The sequence below is a fragment of the Poromitra crassiceps genome, assembly GCF_964638095.1.
Source record: "Poromitra crassiceps genome assembly, chromosome: 23".
Classification (NCBI taxonomy): domain Eukaryota; kingdom Metazoa; phylum Chordata; class Actinopteri; order Beryciformes; family Melamphaidae; genus Poromitra; species Poromitra crassiceps.
Window position 1 is genome coordinate 5,323,860 of NC_139639.1, and position 25,188 is coordinate 5,349,047.

The following is a 25,188-nucleotide window of genomic DNA, read 5'->3' on the forward strand; positions in this document are numbered from 1 at the left end:
AAAGGGGAGAAATAATCGACCGAAATAACGTTTCCGAACTTTTTTTGAGGAGTTTAGATAGATGGATAGATAGATAGATAGATAGATAGATAGATATAGATTGGATAGATAGATAGATAGATAGATAGATAGATAGATAGATATAGATTGGATAGAATACTTTGTGCACCACACAACTGCCATCACCCAGTAAGCTTTACAGCCGTACACTTTCCGAAGGCATCCATGGATATGCAGGAGCATGAGAGAGAACACACCTTCCCCCTGCGTTTGCTGGAGCTCTGACACTGGTCAGTGGCTCCGAAGCAGAAGCAGCCGGTGCAGCCGTTAGGGTTGGAGGGGTCAAAATAGAAGGAGCCCTCCCGACAGCTACCACACCTCACGCCCGCCACATTTCTCTGCAAACGTGCCAGCAACAGAGAGAAGATCAGAGGCCAGAAGAAGAAGAAGAAGACAGAAGAACCAAACAAGGTTGCTTGTTTGTGAAAGCAGGACAGTTTTCAGATCAGATGGGCCCCACCTTGCAGAGACACCTCCCTGTGTCTGGGTGACACACGTCAGGCGTGACTCCACCTTGGCTACAGTCACAAGGCACACAGTCGGGGAAGCGATAGTAGCCTGGGGCACAGCGGTCGCACTGCCGGCCCCCGATCCGAGGCTTGCACCTGCACGAGAGTGCACATGACATGTTAACACGTTCACATCTGGTTCATAGGTTTATAAAGAGACTTTATTAGATCTCACGGTAACAATTTCTATGAAGGTCATGTCTATAATGCATTAAGAGCACATTCATAAGACATTATTATCCATTTGTAAGGCTTTATTGTAAAACTTTTTGTTGTGAGCAGTTTCATGTAGGAACTATTTTCTTTTGTAGGAACTAGCTAGCAGCTAGCGGGTGTAGTTTGGTCAAAAGAAAATAGTTCCTACATGAAACTGCTCATAACGAGGTCTGTGGATTATCTTGAGTAACGGGGTCATGATTTCTGGAAAGAGACATTGCTGTTGAGTTTATCAAATGTATTTCTTTGGCACTTTGAGCACCACAAGCCGAGTGCCATCCAGTTCCATTGTATTGGAGAGAAGGCAGAAAACTCTGTGGGCAATATCTCCAAAACTCAGGCAACTAACACAAAACAATATAGATGGATAAATAGCACTACAGGTGAGAGGGAATATAATCTATTTTGGATTTTAGGGTGAGCTGTTCCTTTAATGTGAAAGAATGAACTATTCTTGTCCTTTTACTATTGCAAGGGGAAAGTTCTTGTAAAAACATGCTCTCATCAAAACAGTAACTCAGTAACTACATTTTGATCGACTTTACTTTTATCTAAGTAATTTAAATTTAAGTAATACAAATGTCTGCGAAGTAATAATTGACTTGACTATGATATTTTAGCTTATTTTTCATGCACCATGTTCTATAGGGTTCCCACTCACGTGCATTGTCCGGTCTCACGGTCACAGTCGGGCCCTGCGTTGGTCTTGATGCCGTTGGGAGAGCAGTCACAGCCCTCGCAGCCCAGCAGGGGGTGGTAGCTGAAACTCTGACTCACACACGCATCACAGGCTGGTTTGACTGTCTGAGGAGGGCAGATACACTGGCCTGTCACCTCGTCGCACAGCCGCCGGCCACACTCACAGCCTGCGGGGGGCAGAAGAGAGCTCATTTAGGTCAAATATCACAATGAAGGGAATTACAGAGTGGGTGTGAGATTGGGTAAAGTTATACAAGTCTGCTGTGTGCATGAAGCATAGCCTATACAAGCTTCCCCCCCCCCCCCCCCCCCCCCAATATTTTATTTTACGTTTTCAGAACATAAAAAACAAGAACAGGGGCGGAAAAAGAAGAAGAAGAAGAAAAAATACATATACATACATTCAACATTACAATGCTACAAAGTGGTGCTACCAGTCACGTAAAATGCTTATGTGCTTACAAAAACAAAATACTGTGCAAGGGATCCACTACAAGTGGTCTAAAAGAAATCGGCTGGGTAAGACAATTGTCGTTTTCAGCCTCATCAAAATAGATCAGGAACGGGTCCCAGATAACAAAAAAATTTCCTCTGAATCGGTCCTCTGGAACCTGAGTCTCTCCATACGTATAATTGTGACCATGTCTGTCAGCCACAGCTGAAAAGAAGGTTGAGAGGACTTCCATTCCTTCAGAATTAGTTTCTTGGCAACAGTCATCCCCTGTGTCAGAGATTCTATACATGCTTTTTTGCGTTTGCATGTTTTTAGCGGGGGGTTCCTATCTGGAGGAAACCCCAGGGGAGCACGGGGAGAACCTGCAAACTCCACACAGAAAGGCTCTTTTTGACGAGCCCACCTGGGCCGTAGGCACTGAGGACATGGAAATGGAGACACACCCTCTGCGCCCACAGTGTGCCAGGCGGGAATCGAACCCGGGACCTTCTTGCTGTGAGGCGAAACCGCCACCATGCCCCCCCCCCCCCCCCCCCATATACATGCATATTGGCCCGAGTCCAGGCAAGTGGAAAATCAGTGTTGTTCACTCACGTCTGCAGTAGGGGAAGCCGTAGTATCCCGTAGCACACTTTGTGCACTGTCGTCCGATGACGTGCTGCCTGCAGGGGCACTGTCCTCCCACGGGGTCGCAGGTACTACCCGCAGAGCCAGACTTGTCACAGTTGCAAGGCAGAGCTCCGTCATTATAGGCTGCTACCAGAGAGCGGGCAGAGTTCCTGCAGAACTCCGAAGAGCTTCTGGGGCTGAAAGGACAGGAAATAGAGCGGTTCACCCAAATACGGCCATGGTCTTTTACTTGATCTTCACAGCTAGAGGGCAGCATTTACATAAACATCCACTGTGCTGAGTGAGGACAGAGTTTAATGTTGTAAAAAATACAGTACTGTACTGCTACTGCTGAGAAGTTAGATTATCAAACAGAAACCAACCACCAGACTAATAAATAATATATCACAGAATATAAGCGGGTATCAGATCATCAAACAAAATAAAGAAACACTGATCTAATCTTAAAACTACCAAAATTCTGGATTTCATTTTTCAGTCCAGCTTGTTTTGCTGGAGCCATTTCTTTCCTCCACCACAGTGAATGAATACCTACTTAATATAGAAGCCTTCTCCTCTGCACTGCTGGATAAAGTCTGCAGACTTATCCAGCGGCTTTGCCTTCAGGAGATCTGGGGTGTAACTGCTATCACCAACCACCAAGATATAATCCTATACAAACAACACAAAGCATAGCAAATGATCCAAATCAAACGATGCTCGATCTCACCAAAAAACCTTCAATTTGTTTCTTATTATGATTCAAAACTTCTTTATCAGTGAGATTGCAGACAGTGATAAAACAGATAAAAACACAAACTGAGGATTTTTGAAGTGTTTCAGTGGCATTTTTCTGTTGGGTCTGTTATCTGGAGAGTGAAAAGTGAAGCAGGCAGACTAAAGGCAAAGCCTCAGAGTGGATGAGAGCTTAGGTCTTATAAAGCTGTGCGTGGCTGCCAGGTAGAATACAGGCACTTCATTGTTGTTGTTTTGGGGTATGGCATAACACGAAGGAGAGAGGACCTCAGCATGCCAAGTGCTCAACCTGAACAAATGTAATAATGCATACAAAACAATCCAGCTACTAAACCTGCAGGCTTTAGGCAAAAGTGTCATAGGAGTAAGAGTATGTTTCATTCATTGCTTTGATTCTTTCCATATTTCTCAAGTCAAGTCAAGTCAAATGATATTTGTAGAGCTTCACAAAGCCAATAAGAACATACACATCATCAATATATAAATATAATATATAAAATATAAATATATAAATAATATATAACTAATATATAAAACATACATAAACATGCACACAGGCAGAGGACATAGACAATTTAAAGTGTATTTTAAATTCCGGTAAGCCAGCAGCAGACAAACAGCAGCAAAAATAAATACTTTTTGTCTACTTTTTGGGTGGCGCCTTTGATGTCACTTGGCACTCATTCAATTTCAGCGCAGACGTAGACAACTGGTGGTCTGTGTAAACACATCTGGGATAAGCGATCGACTTATCACGTCAAGTTTACGTCATTAAAAACCACTGACCAGGGTGAGGGTCTTCCCGGGCGGCACGGTCACAGAGATGGTGGGCTGTCGCCAGGAATGCTGGGCAAAGTCCAGGGCGATGCGGCCGTCGGCGATGACCACCTCCCTGCAGCCGGAGACAGCGGGGCAGAAGGACGCGTTTATCACACCTGCGAGAAGAAGAGAAGGAGTTAACGCCACGCGATAATCCTCCCCTCCATTAAAGGCCGGGAAGGGGAAGTGCGTCCTGCTCCGAGGCCTTTGATCATCTCGTCATGAGCACAGGGACTTAATGTGCTCTTAAGAGGGAATCGCCCCCTCGCTGAGAAGAACAGATATCCACACATCACATCGCTCCCTCGCTGAGAAGAACAGATATCCACACATCACACACTTGCATCAGGCTCTTCTACACACGGCCAGAATAAACACCCTCAGCCCATAAACTCTTTTATTATTCCGTTTGATCAGACGGGCTTCCTTTCTTCTTCCTCCAGCACACTCACCCGTCCAGGAGCGGCCCGCGTCCACTCGGACCTCCACGGGGAAGGAGATATGTTCGGGCTGCCGATAATGGACCACGACCACGTACCTGCCCGGGAGGGGCACCTTGGGATTGAAGCTGATCTCCGTCTGGAAAGAAGTGGAGAGGAAGTTTAAAGTGGTGTTGAACTTTGCTAGGTACCACGGGGGTTGTGTAGCTTGCTGGACATGATGTAAGCCCAGAGATTCTCTGTTATCTGTTGCTCCGGTAGAGACTGGAGAAGAGCTTTTTTCTCTCTCCATTCGCTGGCATTTCATGGTGAAACAGCTCGGAAAATCACACTTCTAGAACTTCAAGGAACGCATTCTGCAGATGAAGTGAATGACTTTCTTTATGTTATTCAACCTTTCATGTTGAACAGGCGTCACACCAATATTATTACTGTGTCGAGCTCCAAGCTCTGCAGTCAGCAGGGTCAAGTCAGGAACATCTGAAGCTCTTCAGACAGCAGGGTCAAGTCAGGAACGTCTGAAGCTCTGGAGGCAGCAGGGTCAAGTCAGGAACATCTGAAGCTCTTCAGACAGCAGGGTCAAGTCAGGAACATCTGAAGCTCTGCAGACAGCAGGGTCAAGTCAGGAAAGTGTAAAGCTCTTCAGACAGCAGGGTCAAGTGAGGAACATCTGAAGCTCTTCAGACAGCAGGGTCAAGTCAGGAACATCTCAAGCTCTGCAGACAGCAGGGTCAAGTCAGGAACATCTCAAGCTCTGCAGACAGCAGGGTCAAGTCAGGAACATCTCAAGCTCTGCAGACAGCAGGGTCAAGTCAGGAACATCTCAAGCTCTGCAGACAGCAGGGTCAAGTCAGGAACATCTCAAGCTCTGCAGACAGCAGGGTCAAGTCAGGAACATCTGAAGCTCTTCAGACAGCAGGGTCAAGTCAGGAACATCTGAAGCTCTGCAGACAGCAGGGTCAAGTCAGGAACATCTGAAGCTCTGCAGACAGCAGGGTCAAGTCAGGAACATCTGAAGCTCTGCAGACAGCAGGGTCAAGTCAGGAACATCTGAAGCTCTACAGACAGCAGGGTCAAGTCAGGAACGTCTGAAGCTCTACAGACAGCAGGGTCAAGTCAGGAACATCTGAAGCTCTGCAGACAGCAGGGTCAAGTCAGGAACGTCTGAAGCTCTGCAGACAGCAGGGTCAAGTCAGGAACATCTGAAGCTCTGCAGACAGCAGGGTCAAGTCAGGAACATCTGAAGCTCTGCAGACAGCAGGGTCAAGTCAGGAACATCTGAAGCTCTACAGACAGCAGGGTCAAGTCAGGAACATCTGAAGCTCTGCAGACAGCAGGGTCAAGTCAGAAACATCTGAAGCTCTGCAGACAGCAGGGTCAAGTCAGGAACATCTGAAGCTCTGCAGACAGCAGGGTCAAGTCAGGAACATCTCAAGCTCTGCAGACAGCAGGGTCAAGTCAGGAACATCTCAAGCTCTGCAGACAGCAGGGTCAAGTCAGGAACATCTCAAGCTCTGCAGACAGCAGGGTCAAGTCAGGAACATCTCAAGCTCTGCAGACAGCAGGGTCAAGTCAGGAACATCTCAAGCTCTGCAGACAGCAGGGTCAAGTCAGGAACGTCTCAAGTATTTCAACAAGATTAGGATGGACACAGTTTAACACTGATACCTGGGGGGATTTCAGCAGTACCCCTTCACTCTGGGGCTCACTGAGAGGGCGCATCCCAGACTGTCGCCTCCGCCTCCACTGCTCGCTCTCCCTCCGCTGGGGGGCGATGGTCGGTGCGGACGATGGCTGACCGTCACGGGCCGCGTCCAAAACCCAGGATGTGGTCGGCCTGCCGAACTGGCTCGCAACACAGTGCTGACTGGAAGCATAAAGGGGCAACAAGATGTATTAGCTAAAGCCGGTCGAGGGCATTTGAAGTGTTTGCCAAAGCCCTAATACAGCGGAACAATGTGACTTGTTAGGAGTGGGGTCAGTGGCCGGCCAGAGGTCGCGACCTATGAAACAACATTAATCTTCAGTAATCCTCCTTTGGATTTTGACATCCTCTGGGCGATCACATTCTCTCTCATCATCACACACTTACATAAACACAGACTTCTTGTGAAAGTTTTACAGGCAAACGTTCTGATCCTTTGCCAATTCCCTCCGCCTTCAGACTTAGAGGGTTCTAATACTCCAAACGCGAGTACTCCGCCGACACAAAGCTGTCTGCTGACATCGTAAACACATTTAGACCGAGTAGTCCCAGTCATAAATTGCCAATCCACAAGGGGCAGCGAAGCCAATCTGATGCTGGATGCGTCCAGACACACGGCAATCCTGTCTGCATGCAGTGGCGATGTGGTGTCATACAGATGCCCTACCTGACACGTGTGATATCGCAGCAGTCGTGTTACAAATTTGTAGCACATTTTTCTACGCCATGACGCGAGACACGCCCTCTTTGCCTTGTTGCACGCGTTCCTTGTGTGAAGTATGTTAAGAGTCCTTAATCTGGACCCCCTCCATCTCGCTGTCTAATTCTACATCTTCCCATTTCAATATTGGATAAAAATTTATTTCAAAATATCCCTGAACTTCATATAGAAAGGCAAAGTGGAACGTCACTTCCTGCTTCAGCACTGTACCAGAGATTTTCATCCGCCATTTATTTTCCCATAGACATTTCGTAAAATGCTTACAAAATAGTTGTACTTCGTTGAACCAAACGGTTCAGCTAACGCTATAATCGGGAGAGACCATAGAACATTTCACTCGGACCCGTTTTGGTCCCAGTGAAATGTTATGCAATCTCTCCTGTTTCTAAATATATCTGTACCGTTTGGTTTGAACCAGTAAAACTATTTTATACGCATTTTACGAAATGTCTATGGGAAAATAAATGGCGGAAGGAAATCTCTGGTACAGTGCTGAAGCAGGAAGTAGGCGGTCACTTTGCCTCTCTATTGTTCAAATGTTCACTTTTGTCATTATTCGTCATATTATTTCAGGACTCGTGCTTTCTCATGTATCTATTTATAGTACAAAAAGTATAATGTATGAAGTATGAACATCTTGCATAATTGATAATGAACCATGTCCAACCAACAATTATTTCAAGAGACTGGAGAGAAGGATTATTCTTCAAACGTTTTTCTCTTTACTTTCTAAGAGTTACATGCTCACCAATTATATGTACAGCCTGTTTGCTATAGGAGTGGAAGCACTCATTAGGTAAGTAACATGAGGGAAAGTGTCCAGAAGTATTTGTAAATGACAGGACTGAATGCTGACAGCTGAAAGCGCATGTGAGAATTTGACCCGAATACCTACCGGCCTCAGGTAAGTGACCCTGCCCAGCCAGAGGAATGCATGCAGTCGCACCTGGAAAACAGATGTGTGTCTCCACACTCCACAACAAGAGCACAAAGCCAAGGTGTAGTCTCGTCTAGTAGCCCTATCTCTATAATGGCTGCTGAAGGAGTCTCTGTCGCTCCTTGTTATTAAAACCCCTGCGGACTCACCTGTCTTCAGTGAAGCGGCCGTGCGTGGAGACACACAGCACCTTGGGGTGGACATGCTCCATGGAGAACTCCTCTGCAGGGACCGCATACACTTTATACTACAGAGAAAAACACCTTTATGTAACAATGTTACGCTGCTGTCCACAATGTGATAACTCTTGTCTGGAAGCTTTTGTCTCACCAGCAGGAATGCGGCTGTGGAGGTCTGCAGGAGAAGCTCGGCCTTGTGAGTAAGCTGCAGCACCGCCACCCGATTACTGCTGTCCACCGCCACGCTCCGACACAGGAAGCTGCAGGGGGCACAACCAGAGACTGTATAAAAGAGATGGACAGAGTGCAGGGGGCACAACCAGAGACTGTATAAAAGAGATGGACAGAGTGCAGGGGGCACAACCAGAGACTGTATAAAAGAGATGGACAGAGTGCAGGGGGCACAACCAGAGACTGTATAAAAGAGATGGGACGCTGCAGGGGGCACAACCAGAGACTGTATTAAAAGAGATGGACGCTGCAGGGGGGTGCGTGTGATTACACAATGGTTTGTGGAGCCAGATGTATTTGTGATGTATTTGTAGCCATATTTGGATGAGAGGCGGTTTCCCAGAGCCAAAGCGCCGCCTGCTATTGTTACGTGATCGGTGAGCTGCGCGATCACTGGACAGGCGACCTGTCAATCACGCCCAAAACATAGTCTGATTGATTGTCTAATTTACTCTAAACGAGTGAGTTATACAAATTCAGCCCCCGTACAGTTGTCATGAAAGGTTAAATTAGCTATAGAGACTAAATTGTTGTTTGAACCAGGCATGTAAACATGTTTATTTCTGCTGTAAACTTGGGCATTTTAACATGGGGGTGAATAGGGAACGACTCGTTTTTGCAGGCAGCCTCAAGTGGCCATTCGAGGAACTGTAGTTTTTGGTACTTCGGCATTGGCATCATTGCGATCAAGCAAAGCTGCCCCCTCGGTCACAACACACAACAGCTGAAAAACAGAAATATACTGTCTGGGACTTTCAGGGGCTGGGATGCCATTCCTATTTACACAATGTAAGAATAGAAACCAATTTAAAAAAAAGCCTTTGCAAGAAATACAGTGCACACCTGTAGGCACAAGTGTAAATGTTGGCAGTGCACACCTGTAGGCACAAGTGTAAATGTTGGCAGTGCACACCTGTAGGCACAAGTGTAAATGTTGGCAGTGCACACCTGTAGGCACAAGTGTAAATGTTGGCAGTGCACACCTGTAGGCACAAGTGTAAATGTTGGCAGTGCACACCTGTAGGCACAAGTGTAAATGTTGGCAGTGCACACCTGTAGGCACAAGTGTAAATGTTGGCAGTGCACACCTGTAGGCACAAGTGTAAATGTTGGCAGTGCACACCTGTAGGCACAAGTGTAAATGTTGGCAGTGCACACCTGTAGGCACAAGTGTAAATGTTGGCAGTGCACACCTGTAGGCACAAGTGTAAATGTTGGGAGTGCACACCTGTAGGCACAAGTGTAAATGTTGGCAGTGCACACCTGTAGGCATAAGTGTAAATGTTGGCAGTGCACACCTATAGGCACAACTGTAAATGTTGGCAGTGCACACCTGTAGGCACAAGTGTAAATGTTGACAGTGCACACCTGTAGGCACAACTGTAAATGTTGGCCCTGGCTGGGATCTCTCCCTCTGACTGGCCACTGATGAGCAGGTTGACGTTCTGGACGGTGTCCACCTCGCTGGCATACTCCAGGACCAGGACATAGGGACCAGGACGGGCTACACGCAGACTGAGCTGGAGCTGAGACTGCAGGACACAAATGACAAAAACATGACTGTACATCACCGCCTGACATCCTAATATACAGCTTCATCCGACCTGGAACATACAGGGATTTCAGTAGAATGAGCATAATAGAAACTATGTGTAACATGTACCGTAATAATAATATAAAGAACAAAATAATAATTTATTGCCATTTATTAAAGATTATTGCATCAAACTAAGTTTATAAAAATGGAGTTTAAGAAGTGATCTAACAGATGACACAGAATTAGCCAGCCTGAGCTTCTTGGGCAGGTAGTTCCAACGTCCAGGAGCCCTGATGGCAAAAGCCTGAAGGAACCTCCCCAAGGACCTCAACCTGTCTGCTTATCAGCTTCAAAGGTAGTGAAATAGGGTGTTTGACCCATCCCTTACTTAAAAGTGACCTGTTCAATCTTAAAACCACTTCTGAACCTGGTAGCAGGTAACCAACATGAGCACGTGGGTGTGTCTACACGTGCATCTGTAATTCTCTATATTGTACGCATCAGCATGTGAGCCAAGCCTTTTCCCACCTGTCTCCCGCTGACAGAGGCCATGGCAGGGTGGTCCGGCGTGGGCTGCCGCACACGAGTCTGCCTCCTCCTGCGCCCGCTGAGGAAGGCCATGGCAGGGTGGTCCGAGGTGGGCTGCCTCCTCTGGTGCCCGCTGAGAAGGGCCATGGCAGGGTGGTCCGAGGTGGGCTGCCTCCTCTGGTGCCCGCTGAGAAGGGCCATGGCAGGGTGGTCCGAGGTGGGCTGCCGCACACGACCCTGCCTCCTCCGGCGCTTGCTGCGGGCGGACAGCTTCCCCTGCGAGCCCAGTGTGGAGCTGAAGCCGTCCATGGCCACATGCTTATACAACAGACAGCTGAGAGACATGCACAGGAAGGCAAAGGGACAAACAGCGGTCAGAATCCAGCACTAAGAAGAGCGAGATAACAAGAATGGTCACAGAGATTAAAAAATATATATACTGTATATATCATGATTGTTTTGCTCAATCTGGGCATAACACCCGGTTAAGGTCTAGCATATTCATAAAGGATGGCTGTTTAGTGGATAATTTAATAGTACAATTCAAGAATTACTTTGTGTCCATGTTTCCGGTGGATATATATGTGCAAGGCTGGGTGATCTTCTCCTGCAGCAGAGGTGCTTCATAGTAATCCCGGGGCAGCAGTACTAAGTAATCCTGTGGAGGGAGAGTTAAGAGTGATGGACTCAGTATTCAATCTACAGTCTCTCATGTACATTTACTATTTTCCTTCAAATGAATGAATGATGTCATGTTGCATGATGTAGGTACAATATTTATATGAGGAAGGGGGGAAAAAAGAAACCTAATCGCCATTATTCCTTTATCTTTTTAAGATGATAATTTCGACACCGTTATCCTCCTTCAACTCACCAGCAGAACGCCCTGTGCCTTGATGTGGACGATCCACGTCCCAGGAGTCAGAGCGAACGGCTCAGCGAAGCCCTCTCCCGGGACAGTGACGAAGCTGGGGGAGGGGCTGGCAGGGAAAACCACCTCCTTACTCTGATCGGACCCTGCGGGACACCAAGCAACACAGTGCTGTCATGATGTCACACCTTCACAGGCAATACGTTTGGGATGGGGGTATCACCAGCCAGGTAGAGATGAGACACGTCATGCATTAGGTAAATAAATCAAGGAAACATTAATAAAAAATACTAATAATAATATGAATTTGACTTTACTGATATCAGAATGTGATATCAATTTAATTCGTCCTGTGTGGTTTTTTAGTAAAGAGGATGTACTGTAAGTATGTGACAGATCACAGCACCCATACTACTGACTTGATTTTGAGGATATGGAGACCTTTAAAACAGTGAAGACGGTGACATGTAAAAGCTGATTCGGCGTCAGAGGCAGCCTTACCTGGGGAGCCCCTGTTATTGGTAGCCTTGATGCTACCAATCACACTGGCACCACTGGGGTTAGTGAACCGCAGAACCACACGGAAGAGTTGACTGGCATCTTTCGCATCAACATGCACTGTTACTCTGACTTCACTCTGCAGAGAAAGGGGGAGGGGGAGGGGGGGGGAGGCACACAGCTGACTGGAATGGCACTGGTTAGAGAGGGCGGAGGCGGAGCTACGGTTAAGAGGCAGGTTAATGTGTGGAAGGCCATGCGGAGAAACGAATGCAGCAGGTTAATCAACAGAGAGGTCAAGAGGTCAAGAGAGGAAAGGAAAAGCTAAAAGAGGGGAAAGGAAAGACCCTTCACTTACAGTCACAGCAAGAGTGCAAGGCGGCTTCGTCCACAACCAAGATCCTTGCTCTCACTCGCGCCGCTGGCCCCCTTTGGTGGGGGGTGGCGTAGCGCATTACAATATGGAAAGGGCCAGGAAAGCCAAGGGCAAGCGTTAGGATCACCTCTGGCTGAGGAGAGATAGGGTTAGTGCTAGGAGAGCTAGTGCCCACATTCCCATAATATACCAATTAGGAAGTAGCTTCAGGTACCAGTGCAGAGGCAATCTGGGAACCCAGAGACTCTGGGACAGCCCTACCGTTTTTCCCAGCTTCCTGTACAGCGCGCCTCTCCTGCCACCGTCACTTCCTTTTACACGTCTGTGCTCCACTGTTTACAGTCTAAAGAGTAACTTGCGCCGTGACTTTACAGTAATTTTCCACTGTTGTTGTAAGACGAGTTGACGTCTTCTATGCAATTTTAACGTTATTATAGTAGCCGAAACGGACGCAGAAAAGGGAAGCGGAAGTGACGGAAAAGCCACGTCACTTCCTTTTCCACGTCCATTTCGGCTATTCGCTAATAACGTTAATGCATAAACACACTAGAAGACGTCAACTCATCTTACAACAACAGTGGAAAATTACTGGAAAGTCGCAGTGCAAGTTGCTATTTAGACTGTAAACAGTGGATCACGGACATGGAAAAGGAAGTGACGGTGGTGTAACCGAGTTGAATCAGCGCGGATTCCTCGTGAGTCCCGAGTGGTAGCGAGTGGATTGGTTAAACTCACTCCCCAGGTATAAAGGCATGTTGACCAGCTCCGCCAAGGGAGCTAGCTCTCTTGGTGTTGCGGTTAACATGCTGGACTCCCAAGCCGAGGGTCGGCAGTTCGAATCCACCCCTGGACAAGCCCTTAACATGGGTTGCTGCAAGTACCACCTACACAACGCCGTTACAGTGGCAGGAGAGGCGCGCTGTACAGGAAGCTGGGAAAAACGGTAGGGCTGTCCCAGAGTCTATTTTTCAAATAAAAATAGACTTAAAAAAAAAAAAAAAAAAAAAAACTCTGGGTTCCCAGATTGGTGCAGAGGTACAAGGGAAGGAAACTGTGGTGGTATTAGAATAGATTGAAAAAGGCATATAGAAAATCAATATACATGTAGGACTGCACCCCAACCATGACGTTTTTGTGATGATTGCATCAACGTGTGCAATGTATGTTACGGTGCCGATGCGTAAGGGTGGTGAATATGGACTCACCTGTGCAGGGGACATGACGGCGTAGCCTCTCCAGCTGAACTGGGGGAACTCTTGGGGGTCATAACCAAAGCGCACTGGCCGGGCGTTGGCGGTGGTGCCATCCTCCACCTCAAACTTCAGCTGGTGGAGGCTGGGGAAGTAGTGGTTCGGCGCTGGCCTAACGGAGAATAGATTGAAAGGTTAAGTTATCGAGTAATAATCACAATGAAAATATTAAAAGAAATTAGAAAAGAAAACCTGGCTGTGTTTATGTATTCTCTTACTCGGTGCATGTACGGCCCACTACGTTCTTCCGACACCGACATTGTCCAGAGACCTCAGCGCAGGCCCTGCCGTTGGCACCGCCTACATCACACTGGCAACCTATCAGGAGAGAGAACGCATTATTTGGGATTAAAGATTAGCCTCAATTGATTTTTAAGATCTTGGAAAGGTCAACTTGCACCCGTTAAGTCAACCGCTCGTTATGTTGTGTTTGGTTCGTTAAGTGGAGCGGCACAGGCCCCTTTTTTAGACAGTGAGTTAATCTGGAGTGTCTCGTTTAGGTTTGGTCGGGATCGATAACTTACCTTGACAACCCAAATAGTTGCGTTTCTGCTGCAGGAAGTATCCGTCCTTACAGGTGTCACACACGCGTCCACACGCATTAGGCTTACAGTGACACTGTCCATTCTTCTAGAGGACAGGATGAGAGTGAGAATATGAGACCGCACGTATCGTCCATGATGCAAATGTAGCAAAATTGTGGTTGAGGTAACTGAGCAATGCTGTGAAATCTCTGAGAAACTGTGATAAGATGCACTTTATTGATCCCAAGAAAAAGAAAGACTCACCTGCTGGCACTCCCCTACACCACTCAGCGTCCCTTTTATATCACACTGACAGTCTGGGAAGAGAGAGAGGGAGAGAGGGAGGGAGAGAGACAGAGAGAGAGAGAGAGAGAGAGAGAGAGAGAGAGAGGGAGGGAGACAGAGAGAAAGTCGTCCTGTGTGAAAGGTATGAATATGGAGTGGGGGGTTGATGCAGAATGGAAATGAACAGCTTCCTGAAGAAAGAGATACAGACAACTTCTAGACTTTCTGTTAAATTTTCCATTCTGCATCAGGGAGTCACTTCGTTCCGCCTTTCGTTCCGGCAGCCGAGGTAGTAACAGCCGAGGTAGTAACAGCCGAGGTAGTAACAGCCGAGGTAGTAACAGTGCTCAACTGACGTCTGTGTAAAAGGGTGAACCCGACAAGACGGGAAGCTTCATTCATAAAAATGACAGGAAGACTAAGGAGAAGTCTACCAGCTCTGAGATTGGGAGTGCTACTATCAGCAATAAGTCCAGCAAAGCATATCATATTTCATATGGAGGAAAGCCAGCTCTGTGGTTGGAGCTGGACAGAGCAGTCTGGAGGAGGTGGCAGAGGCGCGGATGAGGAGGAAGTTACGGGCAATGTTGGACAACCCCTCCCATCCCCTCCATGACTCCATGCTATTGGGGACGAGGCTAGGGAAAAGGGGCTGTATAGCTAGGGATAGGAAGGTTGTAGGGAATCACAGTTCTGTGTAAAAAGGCAAAGTTGGCTCATTTCGGGGCCTTGGTAACGGCGATATTGCAGGATCTCTGTGCAGAAAGGGTTTCCGATTACAGGATTCTCCCACTTTCATGGGGGAACCACGACCGCACAAAAGCCCCGATCTTCAGACGGCTGCACATCAAAGGCCCATAGGAGCCTGCCTGCTTTCAAGCCATTGAAAAAAAGACTCTCTGTCCGGCCACAGTGAACCAGAGGCATTCTTAGGATATTAAAAGCTGGTTCCCCCCCTCGCTTCTTGTATCTCCTGGCAGGCTGGCAGTGATAACATTCTTGCTGGAGAGCAGACCTGTAACATTAGACAGGTATCTGGACAAAGCCCCAAGCTGTTCCTTCACTGCCTGTGTATAATAGGAGCCAAAAAAACCTCACTTAATTATTCTTATATTATTAAGTATTTTCCCGTGAATTAGTATACATTTAGGGGGGTTTTGGAAAGGAGGGGAGTGGCGCTCCAGAGGTATGGCGTGTTTCTGATGTGCCACTTTCTATTTATTTCTGTACTGTCACAGTCAAATCCCACAGGTTCAATGGCGGCTCCACATGGAAAGCAGCTGACAGGAATTTGCATGTATTGACGTGTTTTGTCCCCCCCTGACGTCCCTCTGAGGGACAGGAAGGCAGATACAGCCTTGTTGACAGCGGTATGTTGACATGTCCCCTGGCTAAGAGAGGCCAAGACCCATATCACCTATCACCTCGTTAGCTTGCTGCTACTGGTGATTTCATACTGCTGACGAAAAGAGACAAAAAGAAAGGAGGACTAACTGATCGGACTAATACTGTGGTGAGAGAGAAAATGTTCTCACAGGCTATGGTTTTCATTCAGAGAGCTGTGCTCTACGTAAGGTGACTTGCAAGTATGAAGAGAAGACTTGAGATTTGACTTGATACATGAAGAGAAGACTTGAGACTTGACTTGATGCATGAAGAGAAGCCTTAAGACTTGACTTGATTGAGTTTCTAAAGTCTTGACAAAAGATCTTGTGTTTGTATAAATGACAGACTGAACGTGATGAGATTTGTTCCACCGGACGACTGAATTTAAATTCTGTTGTGTGAATTTGTATGGAATGATTGATTTTATTGAAAGTGATTACCGTATACAAACCAAACTCATGATGATTCTCTTGGGTTGTTATCCTATTAAATCCATTTTGCATTGAAATCACCTTTTATTTTCTTTAAACTATTAAAATTATACCAGACAAAGTTGACTTGGTGACAGCTCACTTACCAACACAGCCACTAGGGTTGTCTGTTGTCTGCCGAGTGTTGTTCCAGTAGAGCGATTTGCAGCTGCCACACAGGGTTCCCTCTACGTTAGCCCAGCAGCGACAGAAACCCTGAGAAAACAGATGAGGACTCAGTCAGATATCTTCTACAGAAACCCTGAGAAAACAGATGAGGACTCAGTGAGACATCTTCTACTTCGACCTGCTGAGATTTGACAACGAGTGTCGAAAGTCTGGTTTAATTTGCCCTGATTGTTGATTATCAAATAGATTCAAATCTGTTGCCTGGGTTGGCATACAGTGCCAGCTTTCTGAATGATTATACAATATTAGTGTAAGATATTAAGATATTTACAATAATAGTGCTTTCTTTCAAACATAGTATATGTTCCAAAATAAAGGGAGGGGGGGCAGCTTCCAGAAACTGTTTCTGTTTTTCAAAATGGAAGGAAGTCTCTTTTCCTTATTTGATTAGCCTACAGTTTCACTTGGAGCAAAGGAGAGAAACACTCATACACTTCTTTGTAAACTATGCCGGATGAAGCTTTGGCAGCACAGTGGTGTTATCGGATACAGGAATGTGAATACACGTGAAGCCACACCCGCTGGGTTTAGACTGTACCGACTCCTGTTACAGGCGAATACAAAGCATGATCAGGGCTGGGCTATGACAGATAGAGCGTTATAGAGAGGCAAAGTGACCGCCTACTTCCTGCTTCAGCACTGTACCAGAGATTTTCATCCGCCATTTATTTTCCCATAGACATTTCGTAAAATGCTTCTAAAATAGTTTTACTTCGTCGAACCAAACGGTTCAGCTAACGCTATACTCGGGAGAGACCATAGAACATTTCACTCGGACCAAAACTGAAAAAAACTGAAAAATATTTTCTTTAAATCCGCATTTTTGGTCCAAGTGAAATGATATGCGATCTCTCCTGTTTCTAAATATATCTATACTGTTTGGTTTGAACCAGTAAAACTATTTTTATACGCATTTTACGAAAAGTCTGTGGGAAAATAAATGGTGCATAAAAATATCTGGTACAGTGCTGAAGCAGGAAGTAGGCGGTCACTTTGCCTCTCTATACTGATGGCATACCGTTCCAGGATCCATGACCTCTGTCCCTGGTGGGTTGCACAGACTGATGGGGGCTGGAAGCACACAATGAAGACACAATGAATTGACATGACCACCATTATGTTGTCGTCATCGAAACACATCAGAAACCACGATATGATATGAGAGGAATCTGATTCAGAGGGTGACTCTCTCTCTCACCCTGGCAGTTTGGGAAGGAGTGGTACCCCGGCCGGCAGCGGTCACATCGCTCCCCCTCCACGCCGTGGCGACACAGGCAGCGCCCCCAGGCGTCACACACCTTGGACACGGAGCCGCTGTAGTCGCACACACACTCTGTAACGTAAGAATAGTCAATATTTACACTGAACAGCCACTTGGATAAATACCCAATACAATAAACAGAATATACAATAAATGTATTTTAAATGGTAATCATGCTAGTAATCAAAAAGTTTTAAACTAAATGTAACTGTAATCTTGATTACATCTTTGTAAGGGTTACCTTTTTGTATCCTGCTTACAGTAGCTGAATTACATGTAATCAGTTACTTCCCGAGCCTGCCAGTAACTCATAAGGTTTTATGGTTGGTTTTATGCCGTGAGCTGTCAACTGTGGCCCAAAGTACCTAGCCTGGTAAACCAGCCGGTCACGTGAACTCACAGCACACTTGCTGACTCAGTCACAGCATGGATACAGTATCAGTGTGTCCAGCGCAGTTACCTGAGCAGTGGGGGAACCTGAGTTACCTGAGCACTGGGTGAACCTGAGTTACCTGAGCACTGGGTGAACCTGAGTTACCTGAGCACTGGGGGAACCTGAGTTACCTGAGCACTGGGGAAACCTGAGTTACCTGAGCACTGGGGGAACCTGAGTTACCTGAGCACTGGGGGAACCTGAGTTACCTGAGCACTGGGGGAACCTGAGTTACCTGAGCCCTGGGGGAACCTGAGTTACCTGAGCCCTGGGGAAACCTGAGTTACCTGAGCACTGGGGGAACCTGAGTTACCTGAGCACTGGGGGAACCTGAGTTACCTGAGCACTGGGGGAACCTGAGTTACCTGAGCCCTGGGGGAACCTGAGTTACAGTACCTGAGCACTGGGGGAACCTGAGTTACCTGAGCACTGGGGGAACCTGAGTTACCTGAGCACTGGGGGAACCTGAGTTACCTGAGCACTGGGGGAACCTGAGTTACCTGAGCACTGGGGGAACCTGAGTTACCTGAGCCCTGGGGGAACCTGAGTTACAGTACCTGAGCACTGGGGGAACCTGAGTTACCTGAGCACTGGGGGAACCTGAGTTACAGTACCTGAGCACTGGGGGAACCTGAGTTACCTGAGCACTGGGGGAACCTGAGTTACAGTACCTGAGCACTGGGGGAACCTGAGTTACCTCAGCACTGGGGGAACCTGAGTTACAGTACCTGAGCACTGGGGGAACCTGAGTTACCTGAGCACTGGGGGAACCTGAGTTACCTGAGCACTGGGGGAACCTGAGTTACCTGAGCACTGGGGGAACCTGAGTTACCTGAGCACTGGGGGAACCTGAGTTACCTGAGCACTGGGTGAACCTGAGTTACCTGAGCACTGGGAGAACCTGAGTTACCTGAGCACTGGGGGAACCTGAGTTACCTGAGCACTGGGGGGTTACCTGAGCACTGGGGGAACCTGAGTTACCTGAGCACTGGGGGGTTACCTGAGCACTGGGGGAACCTGAGTCCGGAGCACTGGGGGGTTACCTGAGCACTGGGGGAACCTGAGTTACCTGAGCACTGGGGGAACCTGAGTTACCTGAGCACTGGGCGGTTACCTGAGCATTGGGGGAACCTGAGTCCGGAGCCAGCACAGCGGTCACACTGCTGGCCCACCACCCCCGGGACACACAGGCACTCGCCTGACAGCGGGTTGCATGTGGTGCCATAGGAGCCCTCTCGTGAACAGCGGCAGGCTGGAGACAGAAGCACAAACAGCAAAAACTAAAAGTCCATTCACATTGAGAATGATAACTATAATAAAGATAACTAAAAGACACACATTGTTTGTTGTACACTATTGTTTTAGTTCGGCGCACACATTTTCTGACCAAATGGAGGATTATTAACTGGATTGGGGCCAGAAGCGTCATGCCCATTGTAACTGAGGGGGCAATTGCCCCCTCAGATTTTTGAGAGGTAAAAAAAAAAAAAAAAAAAAAAAAAATTTTTTTTTTTTTTTTTTTAATAAACATAGGCTATAATATTATAGGCTGTGTATGGTAGTTGAAACATAGTTTCAAGTTTACGTTTATGTATGTTTGTAGTTAAAACAAAAACATAAATACTGTATGGGCTACACAAAAGGCTGTTATTTACCCTTTGTCGCCACCTGGTGAGTAAATATATATAACTAAAACCATTAGAATTGACAACCGGTCCGCGACTTTTTTTCCCATGTATCTACCAGTCCTTGGCACAAAAAAGGTTGGGAACCCCTACTCTAGAGGAAAGATTTCTACCTTCTGAAAAGGCAATACCAGCCAAAGTAAACATTGTGTTACATTGCTTTGAAACATGTGGTCTCCCTTTTTTGTCAAGTCCATTGAGCCTGGGCAGTGGCAATGTACTTAGTCTGGTGATTATGGATCTTTCCAGGAGGCTGAGCAGTTTGGAAAATAGCCTTATGGTTACACCTGCTCAGTCTGTTAATTTAAAATGAGATATTCCTCTAAATCTGGCTTCCAACCCCCCAAATTTTTTGCCGCCCTTCGGGCGGCGCCAGAGTTCGCCCCCTCAGATTGTTGGCTTGCATGACGCCCCTGATTGGGGCCATTCATGACTTGAATTGAGAATGCAGGGCAAATTCCAATTCAATTTCTGGAGTTGGAATTTCACCCATTTCGAAGTAAAGGAAACAGAGTTGGAATTGATTGGAATGAGCAGAATCGGAATTCCACACACACACACACACACACACACACACACACACACACACACACACACACACCTATGCTACTTAAGTACAATAACAAAGTATTTGTACTTAGTTACTTCCCATCTCTGTCTATTGAAACCCATTTTCTGTTGAAAATAGTTGTTGTGAATATAAAACGTTCAGATTGCGGAAATCCGGCACCTGGCTGGAGGTCTTTAAGCCTGCATTCATTCTATTTACTTAGGACGACTTAAATCTTTATATAGTTACCGTCAGTGTTGGGCAGTAAGTAGCAAGCTACAGTTCTCTTTATAGTTACTGTTCTGAATGCAGTGTAAGCCTATGGTGTCAAAATGGGTTTGGAATAATTCCTACTAAATCCTGCCCGTTTCCTAGAATTGGATTTCCAGAACAGATTCCCAGTGGCCTAATCTGGGAAATGGGACTCCTTATCAAGAGGAAGAGCAGGCCTGTATGTATTTCTGTAGTCCAGCTCTGTGTGAAATGCTCTGTTCTGCGGAATACATAATGTGGATGACAGCCCAGGGGTTTACTGGGATAGTGTGTGAGAAGAATCGGGATGCTCTGCTACAGAGAGTCATGAGAATGAGATTTTTTCCACCAGTACAAGGTCAAAGGTCACATGGACCCCAAGCGGCGTCTCTGTTGTGGTGACATGGCTGGGGCACATTAGAGGGGGCAAACCCACTCACCAGCGCAGTCCGGGTATCCATAGTAGCCTGGCGCACATTGGTCACACTGTTGTCCCTCGTAGTTGGCGAGGCAGCGACACTGGCCAGTTGGACCGCAGCCACTGGCGGCCACGCCCGCCCCGTCACAGACACACACTGCAGGGGACACACAGAGGTTAGCGAGGAGCTGCTGCTGGTGGTGCCTTTTTGGATGGATCTGATAATGATCATCTTTTTCAATCAACACATTTTCAATCAACACAACTTGTCAACTAGTCAAATTGTTTGGACACCAACACGGACTGTGCTCAAAGCCAAGATCACGTTCATAACTTATGAACGTGATCTTGGCTTTGAGCTGACCGAGATAATCATAACCATGCTGACATGTCGCAGTGTTGAGGTCGTGTTTAGTGGCTGGCAGACATGAGAGGACTCTGATTTCAGAGGGCGACTCTCTCTCTCACCGCGGCAGTTTGGGAAGGAGTGGTACCCCGGCCGGCAGCGGTCACATCGCTCCCCCTCCACGCTGTGGCGACACAGGCAGCGCCCCCAGGCGTCACACACCTTGGACCCGGAGCCGCTGTAGTCGCACACACACTCTGTACACAAACATACACACGCACAGCTGTAGTCACACACACACTCTGTACACAGATACATGAGACACGCTCACTTCCATGACAAAAGCCATCCGGATTTAATTCTAACTCATAGAAATTCAAATGAGGAACCCTGCGGTCAGTGGTCTTTTGGTCAGTTAAACTATACTCATATTGTGGCGCTTCACTGGTGCAGCGGTGCCTGGGTCTTGCCAAGCCCGGGCCTGGCATTGATATGTGAATAGACTTGGCGCTGTGACAGGCAGCAGAGAATACGGCTGTAGTTTACTTTGCCCCCGAAGCAGCTCCCAAACATTAAGAACAGCTTTCCAAAGGCTATTGATGACATTCCTCCTCAGTCGGAGCCAGAGCTAAAGAAAAGTTTGCCTACATTGTCCGACAAATAGAGAAAAGGCCTGAATGTCGATAAGATTGTCTTCCTTTTCGATTGAGATGCCATCTTCTTACTAATCAGAGTTTTCCCCAAAATGAGCCCAGCTTGGAGGGATACAGAAAGGGGAATTTGGGAGGAGGGGGGCACAGCTATTAATAGGCTGGTTGTTTCTCCCTGGACAATCCCAACTGAATATTGCTATCGTGAGAGGACAGAGACCACTTGACCTCCTGAGAGACATGATCATTTAAGACAGGCAGCTGTTTCATTCATTTCGACAGTGAATTACACCAGTATTAACCTATTTTAACTAGTATTAACCTATTTTAAAATTATTTTTAATCTATACCCATTAAACCCAACCATCATATTCTGTCAGTTCTGTTTTCATACGCCATACACAAACATGATCTGACATTTAGCAGGCCTTGAAGAGCCCTTCCTTGACTGAGCATGGCCACATGTTCTTAACCTTTGACCTCACAGTAAACCCAGTTCGACTCAGTGATGCCTTACATGGTCTTCTAGTGCTCTCTTTAACGAGCCAGACTGTGTTTGTGAGAGAATGTGACTCAAAGTGAGTCAAAAAGACAAGCCTTTTAAAGGGTTCTCTAAAAGGATATTATGGCCAAAGTGTCTCTAGGATACAGGAGATGCAAATGTGGAATAAACAATGAAAGCTGTTAGCGTAGCATCGCCATGTAATCACCCCCCTAGAGTAGCATAATAATGTAGCAGGTCTAGTCACACTCACGCTGACAGCTGGGTGATCCCAACGTTCCGAAGTAACCTGGAGGGCAGGCGGTGGTCTCTATAGAGAGAGAGAGAGGGAGGGATGGAGAAGAGTTCAACTGTGTCTCTATAGAGAGGGAGAGAGGGAGGGATGGAGAAGAGTTCAACTGTGTCTCTATAGAGAGGGAGAGAGGGAGGGATGGAGAAGAGTTCAACTGTGTCTATATAGAGGGAGGGATGGAGAAGAGTTAAACTGTGTCTCTATAGAGAGGGAGGGATGGAGAAGAGTTAAACTGCCTTTTAAATCTATAGAGAGCGAGGGATGGAGAAGAGTTAAACTGTGTCTCTATAGAGAGGGAGAGAGGGAGGGATGGAGAAGAGTTAAACTGCCTTTTAAATCTATAGAGAGGGAGGGATGGAGAAGAGTTAAACTGTGTCTCTATAGAGAGGGAGGGATGGAGAAGAGTTAAACTGCATCTATAGAGAGGGAGGGATGGAGAAGAGTTAAACTGTGTCTCTATAGAAAGGGAGGGATGGATAAGAGTTAAACTGCCTTTTAAATCTATAGAGAGGGAGGGATGGAGAAGAGTTAAACTGGGTCTCTATAGAGAGGGAGGGATGGAGAAGAGTTAAACTGCATCTATAGAGAGGGAGGGATGGAGAAGAGTTAAACTGTGTCTCTATAGAGAGGGAGAGAGGGAGGGATGGAGAAGAGTTAAACTGCCTTTTAAATCTATAGAGAGGGAGGGATGGAGAAGAGTTAAACTGGGTCTCTATAGAGAGGGAGGGATGGAGAAGAGTTAAACTGCATTATAGAGAGGGAGGGATGGAGAAGAGTTAAACTGCATTATAGAGAGGGAGGGATGGAGAAGAGTTAAACTGCATCTATAGAGAGGGAGGGATGGAGAAGAGTTAAACTGCATTATAGAGAGGGAGGGATGGAGAAGAGTTAAACTGCATCTATAGAAAGGGAGGGATAGAGAAGAGTTCAACTGCATTATAGAGAGGGAGGGATGGAGAAGAGTTAAACTGCATCTATAGAGAGGGAGGGATGGAGAAGAGTTAAACTGCATCTATAGAAAGGGAGGGATAGAGAAGAGTTAAACTGCATCTATAGAGAGGGAGGGATGGAGAAGAGTTAAACTGTGTCTCTATAGAAAGGGAGGGATAGAGAAGAGTTCAACTGCATTATAGAGAGGGAGGGATGGAGAAGAGTTAAACTGCGTTATAGAGAGGGAGGGATGGAGAAGAGTTAAACTGTGTCTATAGAGAGGGAGGGATAGAGAAGAGTTAAACTGCATCTATAGAGAGAAGGAGGGATGAAGAGTTAAACTGTGTCTATAGAGAGGGAGGGATAGAGAAGAGTTAAACTGTGTCTATAGAGAGGGAGAGATAGAGAAGAGTTAAACTGCGTCTATAGAGAGGGAGGGATGAAGAAGAGTTAAACTGCATCTATAGAGAGGAGGGATGAAGAGTTAAACTGCGTCTATAGAGAGGGAGGGATGGAGAAGAGTTAAACTGCATCTATAGAGAGGGAGGGATGAAGAGTTCAACTGTGTCTATAGAGAGGGAGGGATGAAGAGTTAAACTGCCTTTTAAATCTATAGAGAGTTAAGCTGCGTCTATTCACCTTTTTCCTGGACTTACATTTCGCATGATTCTCAGCGGTTGCCGGTTGTCGACTTCCAAGGAGGTACGCGCCATTGAGTGGGAACGTTTGGCTTATTTTATCAGAAATGGCAAAACGTAGTAACATTGTGTGGTTGCATAGCGGCAATATTTTACAAAAACGAGGTGAATGTCAATTCACTGGTACTGTATGGGCTTATTTTAGCTGAAATTGCTAAAAAATAGTATGTGGTTGCATAGCAGCCACTTTTATTTTGAAGGCTAAACGTCCAAATCGGAACTCTTATATTTGGTCATTGAACGGAGCTTTAGCGGTCTCTCTCTTTCAAGATTCAAGATATTGTCACTCCGTTGTACAATTATGCACATGTGAAATTATTGTGCTGGGGGGCTCCATTACAAGACATAGGTAGGTACAAAGTCACAACAATTATTATGATTATTTTCAGTCTCTTTCGCTATGAACGGTCCTGGGCGGAAACAGGCAACCGGCAGCTGGAAACAGGGAGGGAGGGTGTCATGGAAGTGCCCACTGTCTCACCAGGAAACTCGTGAATAGAGAGGGAGGGATTGAGAAGAGTTAAACTGCCTTTTAAACGACTGTTTCAAAATGTTAGTTTACATTGCGGTCGTGACATTGCAACGCCTTCTTTACTGCACTCACCCAGTTGGCCTGCAGGGGACTCGGTGGTCGTCTGGTATTTGGGATATGCTGAATACAAAAGGTAGCACGCATCAAAATCAAGACCACAGCTACCACAGGTTCAAGTTTCAACATCGTTTGTCCCAATAAGGAATTGTTTTGTGTGCAGAAACCGTTAAAAGACAACATTACATAAGAGTAAAACAACAAACAGCAGACAGCCAGACAGTCAGTCAGTCAGTCGCCAATGTGAGATATCAATGCCGTTTCAAAGCCAACATCGTCGTCATCGGTATCTTGATCGTTAAACCCTCATCGTTTAACGAGCCTGTAAGGGCG

General features: G+C 46.6%; 1 protein-coding gene across 1 annotated transcript in view; it reads right to left on the reverse strand.

Moving 5' to 3' along the window:
- LOC310797067 (laminin subunit alpha-3-like) overlaps positions 1-25,188 on the reverse strand; it is a gene marked incomplete at its 5' end in the record, with an annotated part of 112,760 nt that overhangs the window by 27,598 nt on the left and 59,974 nt on the right. Inside the window, 26 exons of the mRNA XM_083659353.1 lie at positions 258-398; positions 521-665; positions 1,447-1,651; positions 2,533-2,744; positions 3,104-3,219; positions 4,090-4,238; positions 4,575-4,701; positions 6,231-6,429; positions 8,075-8,172; positions 8,256-8,364; positions 9,704-9,867; positions 10,578-10,734; positions 10,955-11,058; positions 11,275-11,417; positions 11,773-11,908; positions 13,351-13,507; positions 13,614-13,713; positions 13,920-14,025; positions 14,184-14,236; positions 16,168-16,276; positions 17,268-17,320; positions 17,448-17,582; positions 19,058-19,195; positions 20,871-21,005; positions 21,317-21,451; positions 22,600-22,656. Of these exons, the coding sequence (XP_083515479.1) occupies positions 258-398; positions 521-665; positions 1,447-1,651; positions 2,533-2,744; positions 3,104-3,219; positions 4,090-4,238; positions 4,575-4,701; positions 6,231-6,429; positions 8,075-8,172; positions 8,256-8,364; positions 9,704-9,867; positions 10,578-10,734; positions 10,955-11,058; positions 11,275-11,417; positions 11,773-11,908; positions 13,351-13,507; positions 13,614-13,713; positions 13,920-14,025; positions 14,184-14,236; positions 16,168-16,276; positions 17,268-17,320; positions 17,448-17,582; positions 19,058-19,195; positions 20,871-21,005; positions 21,317-21,451; positions 22,600-22,656 (3,383 nt within the window). The remainder of the gene's footprint in view (positions 1-257; positions 399-520; positions 666-1,446; positions 1,652-2,532; positions 2,745-3,103; positions 3,220-4,089; positions 4,239-4,574; positions 4,702-6,230; positions 6,430-8,074; positions 8,173-8,255; positions 8,365-9,703; positions 9,868-10,577; positions 10,735-10,954; positions 11,059-11,274; positions 11,418-11,772; positions 11,909-13,350; positions 13,508-13,613; positions 13,714-13,919; positions 14,026-14,183; positions 14,237-16,167; positions 16,277-17,267; positions 17,321-17,447; positions 17,583-19,057; positions 19,196-20,870; positions 21,006-21,316; positions 21,452-22,599; positions 22,657-25,188) is intronic.